This window comes from Pleurodeles waltl, chromosome 6 (assembly GCF_031143425.1).
Source record: "Pleurodeles waltl isolate 20211129_DDA chromosome 6, aPleWal1.hap1.20221129, whole genome shotgun sequence".
NCBI lineage: Eukaryota > Metazoa > Chordata > Amphibia > Caudata > Salamandridae > Pleurodeles > Pleurodeles waltl.
The window spans coordinates 586,170,831-586,196,904 of NC_090445.1; the positions used below are offsets into that span (position 1 = coordinate 586,170,831).

General features: G+C 42.3%; 1 protein-coding gene across 7 annotated transcripts in view; it reads right to left on the reverse strand.

The window, feature by feature from the left end:
* ANKS1A (ankyrin repeat and sterile alpha motif domain containing 1A) overlaps positions 1-16,008 on the reverse strand; it is an 823,551-nt gene extending 807,543 nt beyond the window's left edge. For all 7 annotated transcript variants that reach the window (XM_069238819.1, XM_069238817.1, XM_069238816.1 and 4 more), the window contains exon 1: positions 15,707-16,008. In XM_069238819.1, coding sequence (XP_069094920.1) covers positions 15,707-15,876 — 170 coding nt within the window. In that variant the 5' untranslated portion in view covers positions 15,877-16,008. The remainder of the gene's footprint in view (positions 1-15,706) is intronic.
* Between the last annotated feature and the right edge of the window lie 10,066 nt (positions 16,009-26,074).

Consider the following 26,074-nt stretch of genomic DNA (forward strand, 5'->3'; position numbering starts at 1 on the left):
TACGCATGTGTAGATTTGCTCATGCGACAATCTATTGAGCATTTACAAGTCCACTTTCCCTCTAACCACTTTTTCCCCCCAGCCCTGGAAGAACTTCTACTTTTGCCCTTGTTAGGAGTAAATTTCCAATCTTTCCCAGTATGGGAAAACATTAGAGAAGAGCTGATGAAAATCTTTAATACATGCAAGTATGTAGGTTTGCAGACTCAAAGGCATTCCAGCCCGGATACTATTGCATATTGCTTCCTCCAGCCCTAGTATGAAGATCTGCCAATAGGTGGCAATATAAGGATAATGCTATAGTAGAGCTTGAAATCGCTAGTATTCAAGCCTTTCTATGGTATAAGCCCTGGCATAATCAGAGAAGCCATTATCAGAGCTCTTACATTATGAGGACAAACAAAACAGGGTTACTAATGGTAAATTAACTGCACTTCCGATGTGTGTCCAACAGTAATACAGAACCATATATATTTCAAATAATGGTCAAAAATGGTGCTAAATGGTTATAATGCCCTACTACCCTAAGGCAGTGGTTCCCAACCTTTTGACTTCTGTGGACACCCACTCTTTCATTACTGGAACCCGGGGACCACCACTGAATCATTATTGAAATCTGGGGACCCTCCACTTAGTGATTACTGAAAGCTGGGGACCTAATCTATTAATCTTATTTAATTTTCTAAGCAGTCACTGACCCCCTGAGGAGGCTCCGCGGACCCCCAGGGGTCCCCGGACCACAGATTGGGAACCACTGCCCTAAGGCATAAACACGATCGTGGTGTCTGGGCTGCAGGAGATTCGACAAAGCTAAACTTGAAGGATTAGGATGTATCATGGTGCCATAAGACACTACCAGAAACGCCATTCATTTACAGCTATACACAATTGCAAATTGAAGGTTGCAAGCACTTATTTGAAGAAAAAGTTCTTTATATGACGACACTCCACACTTACTTGAAACATCCTGTTTACATACAGTTTGGAGGCATTTAGGACAGCCAACTCCTGCAACAGCTGGCTGATTTTACATGTTTTATAACATCTACATTGCTGACACTGATCTAAACCGTAATAACAATGTATTTGTAAGGCGCACCTTCACAGTGAGGTATCATGGTGCTGAAATTACAGATTTTTATTGTTACCCAGCCCAATGGCACACTCTTTTTAATCGACCACGAAAGGATAAAAGGCTGAATGAACCTGCAGAATTCGAACCTGTGGGCGTTTGGTCAAACACAAATATCTGGAGTGGCGCATATATCCGCTGGGCCATCAGACACAGTTATCTGCCAATGTTTTCATGTTTTACAACAACGTCTTGGGAGAGATGTACCTGTGTACAATTAATGCAAAGTTGAGAAAATGTTAATGCAAGTCACTGAATCAATTCTTACCACTGTAGATCGCTGCCCCACAAGAATGCACTACTCGACGGCGAAATAATGAGGGGGGGGGGGGGGGTGGTTCTTAGGATACTATTAAGAATTTTTTAAAATATTTGGTGTATTTTTCCAACACTAAAACCAATTGATTAAAAAAAAAAAAAAAAGAATTAACAATAGTCTATGAACCGCTGCAAGCAGTGTAGTTGTAAAGATGTCCCAGTAGGAATGGACTGAACAACTAAACACGAATGTAAGGTGCTTAGTTCACATGTGCACATTATGATGCAGGGCTATCAGTCACTGCCCAGAAAAATAATGGTGCAACACGAAAAAAACAATACGTTTCTCTTCTATTATCTATACTTTTCAAGTCGGTCACGCTGCAAAAGCAAATTTTAAAATACGTACAACACCAACCTAAAGCTACAAGCACACACAGGTTGCTAGCCAGAGGCCCCGATTTATCAAAGGCTTCTTCTGGGATGAAGCACGTGATCTCTCCCAGTGTTCAGTATAACAAGATAGAACAGCGGGCTGCAGGTGCATGCAGAGGCTTTCCTACTGACAGGTACCTTGCCTTTACTGTAAATAGGTCAAATATCACTCCGGCGATTATCACATTCAAACCACACCTATTCAAATGCCTGTAACCTCAAATGCTTGTCACTATCTGAAACAAGCAATGATAGGGCCAATAGGTCTTGCCTATGTAAGAGCTTTTGCTTTGCCAATGTGTTTAGCCATGCTATTCACAAGCGTGACTGCTGTTGAGCATGGCTAAAAGTTAGTGGCACATGAAAGTGACGTGGAGTGTCAAAGTGGAATTCCAAAGAGCAGAGTAGTGTTGTGGTGTTATTGTGTGGCACAGTGTTGTGTATTAGAGTAGTGTAAAGTCCCATTGAGTGGCATACACTGGAGTGCCATAGAGTAGAGTGGACTGGTGGAGAGTGGACTGGTGTAGAATGCATTGGCGTAGAGTATAGTGGCGAAGAGTGCTGCGATGTAGAATGCAGCCGCGTAGAATGCAGCAGCATAAATTAGAGTGGTGTGTAGTAGAGTGCAGTGGCGTAGAGGGAAGTGGCCTAGATTGCAGCATACAGTCAAGTGGAATAGTGCAGTGGCATAGAGTACAGTAATACAGAGTAGAGCGCAGTGGCGTAGAGGACAGTGTAATAGAGTGCACTGGCAGAGTGGAGTAGCACAAAGTGGCGTGGAGTGGTGCAGAGTACAGTGCAGTTGCATAAAGAGTGGCACAGAGTGTAATGGCGTAGAGTAAAGTGGGGTAGAGGGTACTGGCAGAGACTGCAGTGGTGCAGAGTAGATAAGAGTGGCATACAGTGGACTGCCGTAGAGTTCAGGGGCATAGGGTTGAGTGTTACAAAGTAAAGTGCACTGGCACAGAGTGCAGTGGCACAGAGTGAAGTTGTGTAGAGTAGACTGTTGTGAGCTAGAGTGCAGTGGTGTAGAGTAGAGTGGCAAAGAATGCATTGGTATAGGGTAGAGTGTTACAGGGTAGAGAGACGTAGCGTGAAGTGGTGTAGATTGCAGTGGCGTGAAGTGGTGCAGTAATGTGAAGTGGTGCTGAGTGGAGTATTCATGGTGTGGTAGCACACTGCTATTACAGACAACACATTTTCTATTGAAATCATTATTGGCACCAACATACAGCTTTACTAATAAAACTATACAGTGCACAGAAGAGAATGGATCAGGAATTTCGTCACCTAGTTCAATAATTCGTTTTGATCATATTAAAGTTTTTGTTTCCAACACACTCCAGAAATAATAAAAAATTAGCTTCATTTGGGGGTTCATAATTCTGAAATAGTCTGAAATACTTACACAGTTCATTTAAATATTGTTGTGTGCTTGGACAAAAAAAAAACTCTTTCCTGTCCCTAGTACCCAGCAAGAATCTCACAATTTAAAGTCAGAGAAAGAAAAGTAAACAAGCGCCCTTGAAAGACAACGCCTGACATTTAACCTCAGCCTTTAAATGCACCCACCAATGTGACAAGATAAGAACAAGAATTAATGGCCTGTTGACGTAAAGTAAGTTCATGGAACAATACAGAAAATCCAGTGTAGCCAACAGGAGGGGCAAACTGAACCTGTACAGCCTAAAGTCGATAAAATCAGCAAATGAAAAGCCACAAAGTGTGAGTTACAAACCACCAAGCCAAAGGTAATCAATGAGCGGAATGCATTCCTATGTCAACCAGGCCTCGACAAATCTACTCGCCCACTCACTACAGCGAGTCAGATTTTATCCGGTCGAGCTATATTTAGGGCCTTCTTGCCCCTTCTGGAGAACTGACAAACAGATATTCTGTTCACGCACAAAAGGAAGAAGCATTAAAGATTCCTTTAAATCTTGCCTTTATCTTTTCACACTTATTCTGTGTTCAGACACAGAGGTTAAAAGTCAGTTTATATCTACAATTATTTTTCTTTCTCTGACTGCAAAGTACGAAGATTTTTGTCAAATGAACTGTCTGACAAATGTGCTGTATGTACATAAAGTGTGAAACGAAACGCTGTAGAATGTAATTGTTATACTAACACATTTATACTGCTAAAAAGTGAACTGCAGAAACATTTCAAAATACATTTCAGTAGTTATGAAAGCCATTGTTTTATAATTCTGTGTGGTGATAAAAAAATATTTTAATAAGATGAAAAAAAAAAAAAAAATCCAAACACTTTACTTGGTAAATGATACATATTTCGCGGAGCCCCAATTTCCACAAAGTATTGTTTATATACCATTTAGTTTTATAAGCAAAACAATGTTAGTGGGAATGTTTTTGGCCATTTCAATGGAAAATGTGCTGTCAATGACAGTGCACTATCACCTCATGGTTTAGTGACATTTATTAAAACTGAGAACGTTCCTGACCATGCCCTGATGGCAATGCTATTAGCGAACTAAGAGGCGAGTCAGAGGTTATGCGCACCCTATATGTGAGCTGGTTTCTTATTATGTATGGCGCAAACGTTTAGTCTATTAAATTAAAGCAAATAGGTTTTTTGTACAGCAGGAATGCTGAACACGCGTACTGGAAGGTGCTCTCATCTGTGATAATGAAGAAAAAGGTGACTGTGCAAAATAAAATAATTGCCACCGATCACGTAATGAGACCAGCTTATGGGTCAAGTATATTACAGTTAGGTTATGTAGAATATTCATGTTACTAAAAGTGCACGTCTAGTATTATTTTTATGATTTTTCGAGTGCATGGTCAACTTTCTGAAAGTCTCCAAGATGTCTTTAGCACACCAGATGGCTGCGAACTAAAAAGCACCATCCAGTGAGTCATGAAAGAGTTTCGCCTTTGTGATAGATTTCTGAAAGGGACCAGACTACTCTACTCGAACCCCAGAGCTAGAGTGAAGACTGGCAATATATATTTCAGAGAGCTATGTGGTTGAACACGGTACGGTACCAAGCAGGGCTGTCCACTATCGTCTTTACTTTTTGCATTAGCTACGGAGCCCCGCACAATCAGAGCCAGGAGCAGACAAGACTATCAGAGTACCATAATATTAGGTGAACGGCAATTTATAGCGCTCTATGCTGATGACTTACTGTCGTTTTTGTGTGATAGCCAGAGGGACTTCATGGGTGCCCAGAGGCTCCTGGAGGGATTCGAATCCATAATCGGGCTTAAAAGTTAATTGGCTGAAATCCAGTTTGTTCCCCTTGCAACTTGGAGCAGTTCCCCCACCAACACCGGGTACCTTGACATGGGAGCCTGACTGCATAATCTATCTAGGGACTATGTTTTACCACACTGCTCCTGCCCTCTGATAAGCAGTCAGTACTTTATGGCAAAATATGACTTTCTGGAGTACTCTCCCTTTATCGGTTATAGGTAGACAATTGCTTTATTACTTTACGGTTTTACCAGCCAAAATTCCTTCAGTGCTTTTCTGAGAGCTTGACTCAATGTATATTGACTTCCTCTGTGGCTCTGGCCGAAGAGGAGTGTCACTGGCTAACTTACAAAGGCCCATGGGGCTGGAGGTCTCGCAGTTCTGGATTTTGAAACCTACTGCATAGCAGCGGAATTACAATACTTTACAGATAAGGGGACAACCTCACCCTGACCAAGCACAGCGCCTGGGAACCCCGGACAGACCATCACTGCTTAAGCTTTGAAAAGACGGAGAAGTGAACTGACAACAGAATACAAAGTCACTGCTTATTGTTGGCACAGATGCTTACCAAAAAACAAGGATAAAAATCCCATACACCCCAGACTTACCAATATTACTCCTTACAGTCCTCCCACATGGATGAAATTGGAGTGGGCTTACGATCTGGAAAGAGGGGCAAGAATCACCAAGATCAGGGATCTTGTACAGAGAAGGCACACTTCTCCCATCTGAGGACTGAATATGACTTACAGACACAACACTTCCTCTTACATGGAGCACTAACCGCTGCAATGAGAAAACACTGGGGATCCGGCCAGGCAGATCCACCCACAACAGATGCTCTTATACAGCAACTGCATCCGAGACATTCAAAGCAGTCACCTGCCTATATAGAAGAAAAAGGGCAGATAGCCTCCAATCACTAACTTCTCCACAGCAGAAGTGGGAAGATGATGTAGGGGCCCCAACTGACAAAAACGAGATGATCATCTTAGAACAAGTGCCCAAAATATCCAGGAACTCTAGGTTCAAACTAATCAAGTTCTATATCTTACATAGGGCATACCTCACACCAGGGGGCATCAATACATTTTTTTTGCTTGACTGATGCAAAATGCCCAAGATGTGGACTGATAGGAGCTGAAATTTTCCACGACATGGTCTTGCCCAACAGTTAAATACAGACGGCAAGAGGTCATAGATACATTGTCAGAGGTAGTAGTGAGGGAGGTGCCATGTGACCCTGCTTACTGCCTGTTGAGTAACTTTCCACATACATCCAAGACAAAAGCAACCAGTAAGTTCATACATACATACATTCATACATCTGGGGTTCATCCTGTCCAAAAGAGAAATAAATTATTATTGGAAATCAGCGAGCGGACCTAAATTAACCACATGGAGGCTAGAGATGTTGAAATGGGCTGGCTACGAAGGCAAAGCATTGCTATGAGGCCAGACGAGATTGTTGTCCTCTACTAGGCTCTGGCCAAATCTAGAGGACATCAAACAGCTCGATACCTCTCAGAGAGAATCCCCCCTGGCTCACCCTGAACACCTCTAGCTGGAGCCTGAAAAGACATGAACCACATCCTGTACAAATGATTCCCAGGAATTATACTTACCCATAGTAGAATGCGAACTAATATACAGGGCATGAACTACATCAGATAACATACAGAGAGTCAAATACATTACCTTATCGTGCAACAAAAGAGTTTTGGGGGCGGACATGGGTGGGTGAGGGAAGTTGGGAGATATATGAATTGCATATGACTGAGAAACTTTCTCAATCTGTATTGTACTTTAGAATGAGTTAGGTAATAGCAATGCTTTGGGTTTATACAGCAACTAATGAAATCTGTCTTTAAAAATCTTTTTAAAAAATAAATTTAAAAAAGTACCCAAAATCTGAAATATGATGCACGGGGATGACTAATATGTGTAATCTGCACCTATTCGACTACAAGGAGATATTACTCCAACTTTTCCATATGCAAGCGTTTTTCTTTCAGCCCTTTAGTTCAGTTTAGTGTAAAGACAGTCACCTCACACATAACTGTGTACCCTTAAAAAGACAATGTTCTGCCAACCAATCTCTCCAGGGAAAAGAGGAAGTGAATCGTGATTGAAGAAGGCTAATGAGATCATAGCTAGGAAAGATAAACGGCAATAGTGCCTTTCTTTCCAGGCAAGGTAATTAAGCCTCCGTTATCTTGGACAACACTTTCAGTGCTTCAGCTAATTTCTCAACTTCAACAGTGACTCAGACGGCAGACTAGAATACTCAGTGCCTATGTGTAGAGTATAGTGTGGGGACACTGAATAATTTCCTCAAAAACGAAGTAGAGTAGTTTCTCTAAGATAGAAGTTTATTGAGGATCCACGGCAAGCATACAGCCGACTGAACAGGCTGAAGGTCAGACTCCCAATGCAAAGAACAGTATCGAAGGACTATGGTATATGACCAATCTGTACTGAACGTGTATTGAGTGACTGTTTTAGAAAATTAATAGTATCTTCCCAAAAAAAAAAAAAAAGTGTACAGTATTTACCTTAGGAAAAATATGGGTAGATACCTAAAATTAGCGTACTTCTTATAAAATGACTTTAAAAGGTTAGGAATCTTTCCAATGCAGCTGATAACCATACACACACAAAAAATTATCTAAACGTCTTTTTTAGGAATTATTTTAAAAAACTGACTTGAACATTGGTTGAACATAAATTGACATAAATTGACAGAGTACATCCAAAAGCACTGTGTCATCAAATGTGTATATATAAAATCTGCTTACGAGGACAGCACATTTTATTCTAATTAACACACTAGGTCATCACGCACTGTAGGTGATTAGTTTTTCAATTCACTTACAGTTTAACTTACATGAAATCATCTGATAAAACCTCACTTAAATGAAAATAGTGTGTTTGGCTAATCTAAACAAAAAAGTACTAGTTCCAAAAAATAAAATATAAGTGTAGCACAACGTCATTACAAGGCAACAAAAATGTCAATAAAAAGAATAAAAATACAATTGCAAATAAACATCATACCTGTGAAACAATGACCAATTAAAAGGCTAAGAAATCCAATTCAAAAGCCTTTTGTAAGAAACGACTTTTAAAAAGGCAATAATTGTTAACTGAAGATTAACAGTGTAAGATTATCTGTAGTAATAGAAGGTCTGTACCATCCACACAAGTTGAGAGCAATTTCTAACTTGATGCACTGAGGCTTGGGGCATACCAACCATGTAGGTCCTCTTCTGTCAGTTACCACTGCCATACAAGTTTGGTACCGAAGGTGTCAGAAGACCGCCTCCTTGGTGCCCCTGATCACCCAAACAACAATATTTTTCCAAACACACATTTTCAGCAGTGTTCGGACTTGGAGATGGTAAGTACAGAGAGAGTAGCTGCTCTTTAGCCTCGACATGATGCAAAGAAATATGAAAACGGAAGACAATGTATCCTATAAGCAAATAAAGATTTGCTGCTGTGCCAATTTTATACATTTTAAAAGCTGGCTTTGACATACCACTTGACCACTTATGAAGGTTAGTTCTAACATACTTCAAATAGCTCTTCGCTGGGTCATAACCACACCAACAAGAGGCGAGGCCTTCAATAATTTTAAGAGAACGTTTACTGGTATTCCTTAGATTAAAGCAAAATGAAAGCATCACTCTTCCACCGAAAAGATATTCAATGTCAACAATACTATTAAATGGGACCTGGGGGCTTTCTTTACATACAACCTTCCAAGCCCTCAGATTTATTTTGAGCCAGGAACCACACAATCACCAAAAGGCTTCAACTTTTGCATAAAACACTACTACAAAAGGGACTGGTGAGAGCCGAGCAAACTGAGCTAACCCAACAAAACTGCTACCATTGCCTGAGCCTGATAATCACTGACATTACGAGGACCAGTGCTCAATTTTTAAGTGTACAGAAAAACTTGAAGGCTCACTTCTAGGTTTGGCTCTGCTGGTGGGCAGTTGATCAATGTTTCCAAAAATCAGTCTTTGACATGATGTGGTCGACACCAATGCAGTTTGTCTTGCAGTGGTTATCATCATCATAATAAACCTTTATTTCAGGTTAGCATCGAAACCATAAAAAGAAAAATTAATATTGCAGTATTCAAATACCACAATTCCAGTTTAACATTAAAAAAGCAATTCAGTATTACAAAGATACATTATTACAGTTCAAAATTAAACAATATTTTCTTTGCAGCACAGTTTAAAACCAAGCTACATAAAACATGTATGTTTATCAGGGAAGGTTTGTAAATATTACAAAGTAGGCCTACACTGCCTAAAGTTAGATCCTTCAGCAACAGTATTCTAAAATCCTTTTGCAGTTGCTTATAAAAACCACAAAACATTATGAAGTGCACAAAGACCGTCCCCTAGGTACTGCCAATGAAGATCAGAGCACGTTCAGCCTGAACCTACTTAATAAAAAGCGAGGATTAGCATTAATAATAACAACGAGATAAGATTCAATATATTGCAGAGTTTTCGTTAAAGCACATGGTTGGGCAAAGAGTTTTTGCAGTTCCCTTGAGTCTCTCAAGTAGCACGGACAGGACAAATCTACTTTACGTCTGGTTCAAATCAGATTTAGTAATAAGCTCTGGATTCAACTACAGCTCTGGGAGCCCCAATTCTGCAAAAGCGGTCTTGATACAAGTAATCCATGGTATTCTGCTACCTCACCCCATCTAAACTAATACAATCTCTCAGTATTGTTCAGTTAAACTGTCTACTTTGTGACCCATACTGAGATCCATCTTAAAAGTGGATGAAGAGTAGTACTCAACCAAGAAAACATCAACCCGGAATTTCAATGGATTATTACCGAGCAGATCTGCACCCCCGTGTTAGTGAAAATAATTTTAACTTTCCAAGCCTGTTGTGTGATTGGGAATGTGCAGGTTAAAGAGCAGGGGGCCCAACTCCATTTGCTGTGCAGAACAAGCAGGTTGCCTCACACTAAAGTACCCAGCCAATTTATAAATTAAAAACATACACAGTACAATCAGATACAGCACCACTCAGGAACCCCAAAACTTATTCCACAACTGCCTTCTGTCTAGTATCAGACACGGTGCAATAATCAATAAAGGAAAAACTGATGGACAGATCAACTTGATAATGTTTTACCATTTAGCTAGTATTGGCTATTGAGTTATGAAAGGTGCAACTACCCTTCCTTAAGTCAGTAGGCAATATGAAGTGTCTACCTCCCAAAAGGAGGGGAATGCATTTGTTAAATAAATAAATTAAAGAAAAAACACAGCTTAAGGAATGAAACAAGTAACAAAATAAGATAGTAAATACCTGGCTCTTTCGTGGTAATCATTCTAATGTACTCAAAGGATCGAAGGAGGTCAGGGTAACATCTGCATAAAAAGAACAATCCCACAACAAGAATTGCAGTTTCAAGATATCCTTTTAAAGCTCGTCAGGCAGGTGAGAGTTGCATCCCAGAAATCACTAGCAGCAAGCAGGATGACTGAGGCCTAAGCATAAATAATGCCAGGTATGTTCAATCAAATCACGTCAATGCCGAGTACATCAAGGTTGAGGAATTTAAGCTCTCATTGGTTAGCCCAATGGGGATGTCATTGTTACGTTATGCTTTAAGTATCTTAAATCGAACCTTATGCAACAGTAACTTATAATCACAAAGATTCACAACACAGACTTTGTATTTGTATGAATATTCTTGAGAGATATATTGAGGGAACATGTAAGAAAGCACACAGCTGTACCTTACCAACAGCAACCTGTGAAAGAAACATTACAGACACAGATGCAATGACTGCAGAATACCCAAAGGGTTTCTTCACCAGGACCATGACTTTTGGAGAGCAGTGCCCTGGTTCGCTTACAAGTCCAACACTTAGTGCCCACAAACCCAAATGGCAATTGTAATCAATACTTCAGAAAGAGACCCTCCACATGCAGCCCAAGAAAACTGTGGCAGCGGATACCACCTTAGAATAAGGCAAAATAATGAATGGAAGGGAATTTATTATCTGTGGTAAAACAGAAGACCATCACCCATTGTCTGGAATGTTACTTCTCCAGTGTGTGCTATGTGAACTAGAAACAAACTGTTAACCACCGCACAAACCAATAACTTGCCTACAACTCCTCATGGCATTCCAAATTGGATTCCTTTTATTGGGGTGGACTAATGTTGTAAGCATATTATCACTGGATATCGCAAGTGAACATTATAGGATTGAAAAATCATGCAAAACTCAGACAAAGAACACAAATATGTTTTCTTCCTGAGACCTGGCAGATCTTTGCTGAGTCACTTCACTTTCCTGTGACTGTAGTAATTGAGTAACTGTAAAAGGTTTCTCATCTTCACTCAAAAAGTATCTAGTATATGTAAAAAAAAAAAAAAAGTGGCACTGGAAAACACATGGAGCTATATATAACAAGACACATAGGCCCTCATTCTGACCCTGGCGGTTCTCTACCGCCAGGGCCAACGGGGGCGGGAGCACCGCCGACAGGCCGGCGGTGCTCCCTTGGTCATTCTGACCGCGGCGCTTTGGCCGCGGTCAGAACGGGAAAACCGGCGGTCTCCCGCCGGTTTTCCACTGCCCCTTAGAATCCTCCAAGGCGGCGCAGCTCGCTGCGCCGCCGAGGGGATTCTGACCCCCCCTACCGCCATCCTGTTCATGGCGGGAAAGCCGCCATGAACAGGATGGCGGTAGGGGGGGGTCGCGGGGCCCCTGGGGGCCCCTGCCGTGCCCATGCCCATGGCATGGGCACGGCAGGGGCCCCCTAACAGGGCCCAACTATGCTTTTCAGTGTCTGCGATGCAGACACTGAAAAGCGCGACGGGTGCTGCTGCACCCGTCGCACGCCTTCCACTCCGCCGGCTCGATTCCGAGCCGGCTTCCTTGTGGAAGGCGCTTTCCCGCTGGGCCGGCGGGCGATCTGAATCAGATCGCCCGCCGGCCCAGCAGGAAAGTCAGAATACCCCTCGCGGTCTATTGACCGCGGGGCGGTATTCAGGCGGCTTCCGACGGGCGGGCGGCAACCGCCGCCCGCCTAGGTCGGAATGACCACCATAGTGTCCTACTGTGCCAAAGGTCTCAATGAAAGTCTTAAGATAGCCACCACTCTGCAATGAGTAAGTCAGAAAGAAGAAAACAAGCATGCAAAATTATGTTTTCCAATATAATGACTTGAAATGAGTAAATCATTCACATAATGTTCAAGTAGGATAGGGGTGACAGCTGATTTTCGGAAAAACTGGCTGCAACTTTACCTACCCTATAGGGAAATGTAAACCAAAAATGTATTAAAAAGATAAACGCATGTAAAATCATTTTACGGAAACGCAAGACCTGTGAACAGCGAGTGTTTACAGTGGGGGGCCACCGTGTATGTTTGCACACAGAGTAAAATTCACTAAGTTGCTTTCTTGTGAGAAGGACAAGGACGTTGTGCAGCGTCCAGATGGTTGCATAGCACTTCAAACTGCGACAATGATGTCACATCTATGAGACTGTTATTCAAGTCAGCACTATAGCACACACAATGTCATACCCATCTGCAGTTTTTACAGCGTTTTCGAACTCGACTCAGCCAAAGTTGCATAAAACACCGTGCTCAGACCAGACAATGGTCAAAATTGTAGTCAGTCACATGAATCACTCACTACTATTAGAAAACAGAAGGGTTCCCATTTATTTGAATGCGACAATAATGGCACAATACATTACCAGAAAATGAGCTTGAGGACACATATGGGCTAGCCCGATAGGGACAGGAATATGAATAACTAATGCATCTTCTCCACTGGGTCAGAGTGTTTACCAGGGCTCCAGACAAACAAAGTAACTCTTGGTTTACATTGTAATATCAAGCTACTACTCCTCAAAACATCCCTATGCTAGCGTGCTAAGGTAGGCGACATCAGCAGAAGAGCCATATTATTCTTGTCTGGCAATCAGTAAGCAGTATTTAAACTAAAAACACAACTGTTAAATAACGTGAATTTGTAACTACACAGTAACCTTGGATTCCATAAAGATACCACTTTTTACAATTTTGATATATTTCACTAGTTCCAGAATACTTGTGTTGATAATGAGAATTATGCTGTTTTGATAATTTAAAAAAATATTACAGCTTCTAAAATTATTAAATAAAATAATATATGAAAGAATAATATAATGGATAATACTCTTATCCAGATCTATGGAGAGAAGCACAAACTTCTGTGAACTAATTGGACAAATTGGCCGTGACAATTTGCTAACAAAGAACAGATGTTATTAGTACTTCCGGACTCTTCTTTATGTTTTTTATTTTAAACACTGTGGGCGAGGGGAGACACAATGTCAATTCGAATATGACAGTGATTTTAAATAAAATCTATCTAACTGTAATGCTGAATACTGAAAGATCTATCACTACTGACAGTGCAGTTCCAGCATCTGCTGGAAATGGCAGTTCCTTTTACTGTCACTCCAGCAAAAAATGAAAAGTCCCATTTTAAATGCATGGAGTGCAGGTTTCTCCTGTGATTTTAACAAATGGAAAAAAGAGGAGCTTGCCTCAGAAGTTCCTGTTGAATACATTACGGCTTTGCTGGCATTTCTGTGTGTGCAACACATATTTAAGCAATGTTGAAGAGGTGTATCATTTGGTGCTGTCCTGGACGCACAGCATTATTTAAAGTAAAGCGGGCCCGTCAATGTCATATCGCCTTTTTATTTTACTGTAAGCAGGAGTGAAGGAGTGGGGGTGCAGAAACATACACTTAAAAAGTGCATGCCGTAAAGTAAAAAACACAACAACAAAACAGAAAACGAATGCCTGCACTGTAGGATACTGAAAGGACAATGGCCACTGTGTACAGTTCTTGGTCCAGAGTCCACTGTAGGACTGCAAGACAAAAGCTTGACTCAAAGCCCAGGCCGGAGACGAGGTACTGACCAATAGTAAGTATGGAAACTAGAGTGGCATGGGAGCCACTCAAATGGGCAGGCTCTAAGTCCCCTTCAATATTTTTTTTAATACAAGATATTTCGCAAGCGCTGTGCAGGCAAAACCTAAAAATGGCATTGGCTCTTTAAGGAGCTTAATCCAGAGGTTAAGAAGTTAAATGAACTTGACCACCTTCACATCAAAATTTAGTAGCTCCCTGTTTTACAGGCAGGAGTGTGATGCAGTAGTAATGTCTGCCAGAAAATAAATTAAGTTCTCTATTATTATGGCTAGATTAGTCTTTCAAAAACAACCACATTCTTCCATCACTTAAATCTACACGATTACAATCTACCTGCACTGAACATTTTTACATGAAAAAGTAGATCATAATTGTACGGTGATGCGTTATGGGAGATGCGACTGTTTTAAAGACTGATGAAAAATGTCTGTTTTCTATTCTTCCAAGGATATGTTTGACTGGATTTAGCATATTCATGTTTTTAATAATTAAATATATAAAAACGATTTTTATATACATTTCATAAAACGTATTGTACTATATGTGAGGTATGCATGTTATATATATTTTTTTTTTGGGGGGGGGGCTCAGCTTGATATCTGAAAGAGTGTTACTGTGGATTGATTGACATTTTGTTACTTCAGCAATACCTATAGAAGATTTGCTGTTGTTTCTTCTGACTAAGAACCAACCCCTAACAATTTTATGAACATCTGTTATGCATGTGGATGCTGCTTCTTCGTCCTTTTGCAACAGAGTTCAATAATTTGTTTATTTGGGTCTACTTCATTTAGTCCAAGTTTATGATAAGTATCCAAAACATTCAAGTAATAACTAGCTCGAATATTTTTCTTTAAATACATATGCACATAAAAGGAATTGGATCCAATTAAATAAAGACCTAAGAACAGGAAACAAACATAATGAATATGAAGTTAGAGGAATAAAGATAAAATAGCTGTGCAAGCTCAATGGGTTTCGCCTCTACTAATAAAGTCAAGCTGGTAGTATAGCGGCCTGACACAGAGCCTTGGCTAACTAATGGGAGTAAGTAGGTAAGAGAACAAGAGGAGAGCAGAAAAGTCCTACCATCATCTACCACCGCAGTGGGTGACTGGCGCCCAGTCGCTGTGAGGAAATGGTGCTAAAATGCGCTATACCCTCTTACCCAGGCAGATTGGGCAACGGATCGTTGAGCTCCTTACGCCGTAGGGATGGGAGGTTCTGGTGTGCGCGTTAAAGAGGCGACTCACATTTTAGCACGTTGGACAGAGATTAACCGGAAGGTTGCTTGGTTTACAGTAGGCCTGTATCACCTGAGCAGGATGACCGGAGATCTGTCGCCTCCTTAAGGGAGGGATTTAACGGCTCAATTAGCTGGCCACGCTAGACAGAAGATGACAGAAGTGCCTGCTTCCTGGGAACGAGGGCATGTTCTCGTCGAGTGCCCCTTACACATGCTAGGCAGGCACTGGACTGCTGCCCATGGGTGGTAGGCTGGGACGTTGATAGGCGCATGTGTGCCATACCCAAGTAGGCTAGATGCCTCCCCGCGCTCAAGGTGGTCTCATGTTGGTGGAGGGGAATATGAAGACATGGGTCTTCGCTGGGCAGCAGTCGGCTGATTAGGTGTGGTCCGGTGTCCTGTTCCTTACCTGAGAAGGCTGGACAGGGGGTGGCTAGAACCCCCAGCGCCGCTCCGCTCCCCGCCTCGATCTCCAGACCCACCAAAGCCGGCCGACAGCCTCTTTCCAGACAGCAGCTTCTCCACGGCCGGCAGGTTGCCAGTGCGCGCAGCCTCCAGAAGCTCCTGCTCCTTCCCCATGGCGGGGCCTCCCGTGGCCCCTTGCCCCGGGATCCCCCAGGCTCCCACACTCCACCGCTAGCCCTCGGCCAAACTTTGGTCTCTGAGCGACCCCGCCTCCGTGAGCACCTCGAACACACCCACCGGTGTCACGTCATTTCCGACATGCGTGCAACCCCAGACGGCGGCCGGGCGCGTCTATGAAGGAAGAAAGATTGCTTAGCAAGACCGTCCAATGAAAGAAAGACTAAACCAAACAGACAAAGACTCACGAGGAAGACAAAAACATACGCTGTCATGGGAGCAGGCCAGGTAAACGCGTAGAACCACACCAAACTGCAGCAACGTAAGAATAGAACGGCATACTGAAACAATATTTATTTCCGGAAAAAAAAAACATTTTTTAATTCAGTCGGTTTTGACAGAAAGCTTGGTGCCCCCAAACCAGCGTGGCAGAGCGCAATACCGAGCAAACGGATAAGCCAGTAACAACAGAGCCACGGATCTCCAGCTAATGAATAGCAGAGATGTGTCTAACAGTTTAAAATAGGGCAACTTTAAAAAAAAGAACAACTATCTACCTCTGAATATATTCAGCGTGCCTACAAATCATGGAGGCAGTGGTCTTCAAACTTTTGAATGGGCAGGCCTTACTAGCGTGTGAAAGGATTCACAGAGTGATTATTAGAATTGGGGGTGCGTGTTTTAAAGAGTATTTGGAGTCGCTTCCCTTTTGACACATACTTCAAACTTGGTCATAAATGACAAAGCATGTAAGTGATGGCCCATTACATAGCGGTTTACTGCTGCTCATTTTTTTCAGCTTAAAACAAAGCCATGTTATTAGCATACTTCTTCTTTTGGCCAGAGCCTGGCGCCTTACCCCCCCTGATCTAAGGGGATGAGTGTTAGTGCTTTTCCTACTCCTGGTAAATATAAAGCTCTCCTGACCGACCAACAGCATTGTTAAGCCCCTAGGATTGTTTCTTCTCAACTGGATCTGGTCAACAAAATTATAATGCAAATTACTATGTAAATAGTAGAGTGCTATGTAGTTTTTTGCAATCTTACATAGCACAAACTCAATCCTAGAGTATTGGAGCATTCTACATGAGCTCCAGTTACATTATACAAGGATACAAGTATCCCACCCCACAATTCGCCCTTATCAGTGCTTTAAATGGGCAGGTACTCACAGGTACTCAGTAACTGCACTTTTTATTATTGAAAGGGAGAGTACCTGCATTACTTAGAATGGGCACTATACTTATAATAGATGAGTACCTGTACTTCTTGGGAGCAAATAGGTTCTCTTGGATACTGAGTACCTGCACTCTTATATTTCCATTTCACGTGTTGGCTGATATATATATATATATATATATATATATATATATATATATATATATATAATTATTTACCCTCACAGGGTACCAACCATTCCTACAAATACAGAGTAGGGAAACCGAGATAACCAAACCTCTACCAAACATAATGGTGTCCAACTGGCTTGTAGCCAACACCCCCCCCCCCCCCAGAACAAAAAAAAACAAATAAAACAAACTCTTGAGGTGTCATAGTCCTGGTGTCACAGGAAGGGGCTGGGGCGCATTCCAGAAGGACAAATACTGCTTCAGACTGCCCTGTTATCCAGAATGAATGGCAACCTAAGTCAGTTGAAGGCAGTCATCTGGCGCTGCAGCTTCCACAGTGTCTTCCACAAACATCAGAACTGGTTGCAACGTGTCGATAATCAACCTCACATACTCTTTATTGTCTTGTGCATCCTTTTCATCCTCTAACAAATAATCAGCTGAATTCTGGGTCCTTGGACGTAAGCAAGGTCAAAGTAATACTCTTGCAGCTGCAATACCCATTTTATAATGTGGGGTGGGGGGCTTGGAGTTGGAGTCCTTGAATAGAGGGAAAAGAGGCTTGTGGCCGGTGTGCAAGGAATAAAGATGACCCTAGACATAGATGTGGAAATGACAGCAACCCCAATGCACAGCTTGAGCCACCCCACTCAATTTGTGAGCAATTTTGCTTGGCCAGGGTAAGCTCTCGACAGGCATACGCTATTGGGGTCCACACTCTGCACTTCTGCTGTTGGGACAGCGTCCACGATAACTCTCTCTGTTGGCTTTGCAGGGTCAAAGAAGGCTAGCATGGTATCTTCATAACAGTGCCTCTTTCATCTTACGGAACGCCTCTTTTTGCATCTCTCCACAGACCCATATTTTAGTTGCCTTGAGTAGAGGAATTGTAAGTGTTGTGAAGTTCAGAATAAATCTCCAACAATAATTCACCATGCCAAGAAAACGGCAAATCTCTGTTATGGAAGAAGGAGCACTCGCTGCTTTAATGTCTCTCACCTTTTTTGGGTCAAGGGCTACTCCGTCTGCAAAAAACTGATACTCCAAACAGCTGATGGAGTTTTTAGAAATTCACATTTTCTATGCAAAGTCAAATTTTCTATGCAAAGTCAGATCTCTGTCGTGCAACCTCTCTAACACTTTCCTCAACCGCTGGTGGTGTTCCTGTACTGTGGTAGCACGGATTGAAATATCATCCCTTACGCACCCCAGACAGGCCAACTAGTACTTCAAAGATCACATTTTGGAAAACTTAAGAGGCATTGGAAATGCCAAAGTTTAACCGCTTGTAACAGTGCTGCCCCACATGTTTTGAGAAGGTAGAAATATATCTCGACTCTGGTGCCAGAAGTATTTGGTGGTACCCTGAACATAGGTCAGTCTTGAAGAACCAACATGCTTCACTGAGGTCCCCCACAGTGTTGTCCACCATGGGGGTGAGGCACCTTTCTCTTTACATACCTACATTGGGAAGCTGCATGTGCCCACAGATACGTTAAGGTTTCCTTGTCACCACTATTGGTGAAAACCATGATGTTATTCTTTCTACCACCTGAATAATGTTTGATTCCTCTAGTTTCCAGAGCCCTTCTTCCACCTTGTGACGGAGGTGGCATGCCTTCCTTCTGTGTTGCAATGCTGTGGGCTAGACTATGGGAACGGTAGGAAGTCAGACTTATTTACCTTTTATCTATCATGTTCCTTTGAACAGCTCCTCATCGAAAAGCTTGAGTTCAGTGTTTTGAACCTGGTATGTGAATTGTAGCTGGTGCAACTCTTGAGCTGTTTGGCAGCTCAGCAACATGCCCTGCCTGTTCTGAGTGACATACACCTTAGTCTGTATTGTCTGTCCTTGGTGCATTGTTTTGGAAACTCTTGGCAGGTGCAGTGGCTTGAAGTGCTCATAGGCGCACACTCATACTTAGGTGGGTTTCAGAGCAGGGAGATTTTCCAGCTTGTCGAGCCATTACATTGACTGACAACCTGATTTCAGTACCTGTGGTGACCATTTTGCAGCCTATCCAGGGAGGTTTTCCAGCTTGTGGAGCTATTACATGTACAGATGACCTGATGACCGTACCTGCGGTGAACAGTTTGCAGCCTACCAGGATACTGCTTTTTGGGGGAGACACCAGCCTCAGGCTCCAGGGTACAGTCTGTGTAATAGTTGGAGAATATCTTTGGCCTCATCATCCATGTCCGGAAGTTTTTGATCTGGGTCTCTCATTGCCAAAGTCCTTATGTTTGGCTTGGTGGTTCTTGGCTTGGTGGTTCTTGGCATGGCGTGTGGGAAAAAGCACATCTTTGCAAAATGTGTTTCCTTCCTGCAGCCCACATACTTCTTCCCTATTGCTAGGCAGTCTCCTTGATGCAGTGTCATGCTGCTATTTTAGCCGCATGGCAGGCGAGGTGGCTTGCAGCTAGTGCCGCCTTTATTTCTCTCACTGGCAGCCTTCGCAAAAATATTCACTGGTTCTGTCTTGATGGTTTTATTCAGGATTTCCATATTCGATGCTCAGGCTTGGGGCAGTTCCTTGGAGCGGACCAAAGTAAAGATATCGGCTAGCGACTTGCCAGGCTCCAGCAGGATTTGCTTGCCCATTTTGGCTGACACCCCCCCTGTTTTATTTGTGCCCGGATTTCCTCTGGTTCATATCTATAAGAAAAAGTTCTCGCCAGCTCCTTGAGGCAAGTGTAGAGCATATCCATGGATTTGATGGCTTCCTACTTTGCCTGGCAAAATATTATAGATTTGCTAATGGTTCAAAGTATGCATATGTGCTGAAGCAGATATAATTCAGCTGTAAAGAATACATCGAAGTTCAAATCAGCGATCAGACTGACATAATGTCGCCTCCTAAAGGTCCGCCCACAACCCTCAGAAGTGGGCTTCTTTTATAATACAAAATACAAAGAAGAGTATACATGAATGCAGTTGTATAAGGGTTTGAACTAATCAGATTAAAGAATGAATGACACATTTTCTGAAATCACATTACTCAGCACCATCCCACAGATTCACATAATACAGGTTCTATCCCTGGTGCTTTCCAGACACTGAAAGTGTTAGTACAGATGTCACTACTTGGTATACAGGGATAGGTTCTAACGAGAAGCCACTGTGGTCGAAATAGGTGAGGCCTTCAAACAATTCACTCTCTGTGGAACATTGTACTACAGAACTCTGATGAAAAGAAACATCATTCTGTTCCTTGTGATATGTGACATTACATCTCAAAACAGCATTTACAATGTTGCCTAAAATAGTCAGTGTGCAGGATGAAAAAAGAAAAACAAACAAATGACAACACACTGAAAAGATGGCTGCAGACAGTACAAATCATTTTGAATTTAAGGCCTACATTAGCTAAATTTAAAAATAAATATAATCAACTTAACATACATGTTGATTATAATTGCATTAATGCTAATATACATAAAACCTTCCCCAGACCCCTTCTCCTATGATTTTCAACATCATAACAATTGACACTTTACTAACTAAATTCCTTTATACTACAGTCTTCTCTGAATTCAGCGTCTTGAATCTGGCTTCCTCTAACTCCTTCATTGTGTCATATACGTTGGATAAGATGTCCTCCAGCACACAATCTTCCCATTTTCTTTTTCTCCTGTCTGTTGCTGACAGCTTCTTCACATATCCACTATTTAATTATCATTTTGAGAGAAAGCATCTAAAACCTTTATTCAACAGACAGACGTTCATAATGCAAATTAGAACGAGTATTATGGGGGCTGGTATAAAACTAAGGGCGCTTTATCTTAACTCACCAAACCACTCACCAGTCTTTGAAAGCACCTTTCCAATCACACTAAGCATTGAGGTAACTCCCCTCCATGTACCTGGTTCTTAAGAACCTTTACCTTAAGTGTGATGTTATTGATATTTGAATCATAGTTGTTAATTTGGTTGCTGTTATTATGTACATACCTGCAGCATTGCTGTACATTCAACATTCAACAGACTTCACCCTCCTTTGCTAATAACATTGCTAAAACTGTTTTGCATAACAATAGCTCTCATAGCGAAAAGCTCTATGTTAATGGTTGTTAAAGCTTCAGCAGTAGTAGTAGCCTACTGATCCACAAGGGTATATAGCTTCCTAATCTTTACATGATTCAAAGCTATTACAAAAGATGGAAACATAGCACCAGATTTGTTTCCTAATACTTGATCAAAGCTACATTTGTTTCTGCTTACAATTGTATCATACCTCTCACTAAATTCATCCACATGATAAACAGGGGGGAGGGCAGCTTAAGTAGCAGCTACCCACCCAATTATGGGGGAGTTTAAAATAGGCTGTTCTACCACACACATAATAATAAATGTGTTTGATAATGGGCTTTCATCCAGTCAAAATCATATTAGTTGGCGCATAACTTTCTTTCACTGATTCACCTGTTCTGCTTCTTCACACACCATACACATTTCCTCCGTTATTTGTTTCTTCAAACTTATTTTATTGCCTTTACTATGAGAATAACAGTAATATGTGTGTAAAGTGCTAAATCCCACTAGTAAGTCAACTATGAATATTAATATCATAATCATCAAAATACATTGTAAGATTTCGCAGCAATTGTTTTTATCATTAGCTATGTTTCGTCTATGAAAAACCTAACAAGAAAATCAAAAAGCTAACTAAAATGAAAAATCAATCAAGCAGCACAGTTAGTTCATGTGTTCAATGCCTTTCAAGAAGGAAACCTTATCATCTTCAACTGCATACCTAAGGTACTAAACAAAACATAGGCTAACTTGAAATTTCATAAATTCCAGTTCAATATTTAATCAGGAAATTATTCAGGGATGATTGTTTCTAATTTGGTCTAGTTTGAACTTATAAAGGTTCCTTAAAAATGAATTGACAGTCTGACAAGTCAGTGGTTTCTTCATTTGACTGTTTAGCTTTTTGGGCATGGACTAGATATGATCGTTCAGGAGATTTCTATCAGGTACTCTCAGTCTCTTTGTTCAGCATATGATGTGAAATCAAACGTTCTAGATCAGCCCCAGAACCCGCCACCCAAAGAACAGCAGTGCCCTCCTGTCTTTGGCAAGGACACCGCTCTGGTGGCATCAGGGATCTGATCACAGGTGCCTGATGTCTTTGCACAGTTTACGGGAGTCCCACTGGACCAGTAGCTACTGGCTAGCTGTAGGAGGGTATTAGCTGACTAGAGTGCCAGTACACCTTGGTACCCTCATGTATCACAAAGAGAAAGGTTGGGGGCCTGTACCACAGGACACTCTTCCCCAGCAACAGATTGTAACTGTAAGTATCATAGGCTCCAGCAGCACTGGGGAGGGGTCTGGGCAAAGTTATCTCACCTTCAAAGGATTGGTGGAATCAAGCTTCCCCATCTCCCTCTCTTTCTGCTGATGTGCTGCAAGCTTCCTTATCTTGAGAAGCTGTTTGCAATTTCCTTGTCTTTCACGCTGATACTGCGCTGCTCGACAAGCCTCATAAACAGCTGGTCCTCTGCTTCTCCATTGAGGCTGATGATTGATAATTTTGCTCTTTCACAGTTGGCAAATTCCTTCACAGCAGAATCCATTCATCACAGAGAAAACTCTCAAGTTCAGACGCGATAAGCAAGCTTCCTTGTCTTTACACAGCTGGCTTCTGTAGATGCTTGTTCGAATTGAAGACCAGTCTTGAACAACCACTGAACACGCAGGCCAGACATTTATCACCTCTGCTTGATAGGCTGATCCAATCAGAGGGTCTGCTACTTTTGAATCTTTGGTGCCCCTCCAATCATGAAGCCTATCTGTGTCATTGTTTTGCTTTCACTAATGACAGAGCTGACAAAAATCTCTGGAATGCACTTCTCAGTTCAAAGAAGACATTTATTATTATTTCACCACGAGGTTCCTAAAAGGAGAATCGTAGGTCGAAAGCACACATTTAAAAATAGTCACAGGATTGAAAGGAAAATATACCCAAAATGATTCTCAACTGCAATGTACATAGTAAATATATGTGATTATATTATAGCATAATTGCAAAACAAAGAATAAAGTAAAAATTCATCACCGTAGGGCCTGCCAAGCTCTTCATCTTTCTCATGCCAGCAAGAAGTTGACCCCGTTCACCTGCGAGAAAGAGATATCCACCCTCACGGGACAAATGTCAGGCATTTGACGCCCAATCCTGACCGAGGTCTTGGAAATTCCACCACTACTGAGCAGGACCACCTTTTTATATCTTAAAGAACCAAAAGGGCTTTCTGGAGAAAACCACTCCCATGAAAGAGAAATATTCAAACATGCTGGCTACTGTAGGTCAGAGTTGGAAGAAAAACATTGAGAACTGGCCAACATCTCAAGGCACTCCTCCCAAGGCCGAACAGTACCCTGCACTGAAAAAACATGTACATTCTTATCATGCTGACTGACTAACTGTTCGGTGAGAAAGAATACAAAAAACAAGCACAGTTTACCATGTGGAAAAACACAACTCAACTGCAATGTCTAACGCTATGATAAAGTCAATAGGCAGCTAAACTGAATACAAAATGTAATCTGCAACTGGTGAACACTGAACAACTAATCCAGATGCAAAGTGGTGCAACACAAAGTCAGTGGTCAATAATACCTATTTTATTACAGTCATGCTCACTGCATGTATAAGACATGTATTGGATAAGTTACTGGGTTTCAAGACAGGCTGTTGGTATTAGCCCCGGCTTTTCTCCAGAGAGGAATTTTAAATATCTCCAGACCAGGAGGCATGGACCATCATCCCTCCTAGCACTGTTAAGGCAGCTAAACACAGATAAGAGCAAGTGTCTACCCCATCCCACCAAGCTTCTCCAAGGATTAGGAAGGGGCACAGGGAGCTGGAATGTCAAGCAGTTCAGCTCAACTCACATGAAACACAATGGCTCACCTAACCATTCTCCCCTAGGGAAACTACTGGCTCTCAAACACACATCTGAGGGAGACAGAGGCAACAGGACCACAGGCAAAGAAGACTGCACAGACTTGATCAGGAGTTTGGCTAGTAGCCCCCCCCCCACCAAGGGTACAAGGTTACTGGTATCCCTGATGATAGATTTATTGCTACCACCACTGTCAGTCTACCACCGCCTTGGTAGAGAGGGCAGTATCTGCCCTCTGTGAAATAGGGGTGCCCTATGCATGCCCCCTCAACCTCAGAGCTAAGCTCTAGGATCTTAGTCCATGTAAACAGGGAAATCCTCAGTGGGTATACATGTTTGTCATGTTCACTGAAGTAGGGATCCAGAAACCAAACAGTAACTTTTAAGTGACTTGCCTGTAGATCACCATAAGGCAGGGGAAGCACGCTCTCCAGAGACATGCAGAAGACTTCTCGTCCCAACATATGCCCCCCCCCCAGATCAGAATGGCCAGTGCTTACTCCCCAGTGGGAGAAGCCCAGTCATCTGATTGGGTAAACCGATGGGAAAGGCCATCTGCATTACTGTGTTGTAAGTCTGCTTTATGTACACAGTAAAATCCAGTCCCTGCAATGATATTGACCACCTGAGCAACTTTGGGTTCTACCCCTACATTGAGATGAGCCATCTGAGGGGTTTGTGATCTGTTTGTGCCACAAACTTCACACCAAACAAGTAAGGCCTGAATCTTCGAAGGGTCCACACTATGAAAAAGCATTATTTTTCATCAGCAGACCAGTTCTGCTCCCTTGGGAGTAGTGGCTGTCTGATAAAAGCCAACGGATGATCCCTCTCCTTCTCATTGAGCTGAGCAAGAACTGCCCCAACTCCCTTATCTGAAGCATCCATCCGCACAATGAAGGTCTGACTGTAGTCAGGGACCTTCAACACAGATGCGTTGCAAAGTGCGGTCTTCAATTCATCAAATGCCTTCTGACACTCTTCAGTCCAGAATACCTTCATGGGCTTCTTCTTAGAGGTCAGGGCTGTTAAAGGAGCAATTATGGTCCTATAGTTTGCTACAAAGTTCCGGTAGTAACCAGTCAGACCCCAAAAGGCCCTTGCCTGGGTCTGGGTAGTGGGGACCTCCCCATCCAGCACTGCCTGGACTTTAGCCTCCAGGGGAGCAAATCTTCCCATTATCTACTTGATGCCCAAGATAAACAACAGATGACTGCCCAACTTGACACTTGGTTGCCTTGATGGTCAGCTTGGCCCCCTGCATCCTCACCAACACCTGCTCCAGGTGTTTCATGTGGTCCTCCCAGGAGTTGCTGAACAAATCAATGTCATCCAGGTACGCCACACAGAACTCCTCCAGGCTTGACAACAAATAGTTAACCAGGTGCTGGAAAGTGGTGGAAGCATTCCTCAATCCAAAAGGCATACCTTTAAATTGGTAGAGGCCCTCTAGGGTTGAAAATGCTGTTTTCTCCTTGGCACCTGGGGTTAAGGTAATCTGCCAGTAACCACTGATTAGATCAAATGTACTAAGGTACTTTGTGGCACCCAACCTATCCACCAGCTCATCAGCTGGGGAAATCGGATAGGCATCCGTTTTTGTCAAAGTATTTAAACCAGGATAATCCACACAGAAGTGCAGGTCAGCTGACCCTGGCTTAGGTACTAACACCAGTTGGCTAGCCCAGGGACTATGGAAGGGTTCAACAACACCCATGTCCAGCATCTTGTCCACCTCAGTCTTGATGCACTCTTGGATCCTTTACATTTACATTTTGCTCTTAAAAGGAAAGGTGTCCCCTCTGTTTATGTCATGGACACAGACAGGCGTGAGCCCTGGGGTAAGTGAGAAGAGATGGGAAAATCTCCACAGCAGCTCTTTATACTCTCCCTGCTGTTCTGGTGTCAGTTCAGAGGCAAGCTTAACTCCCTCA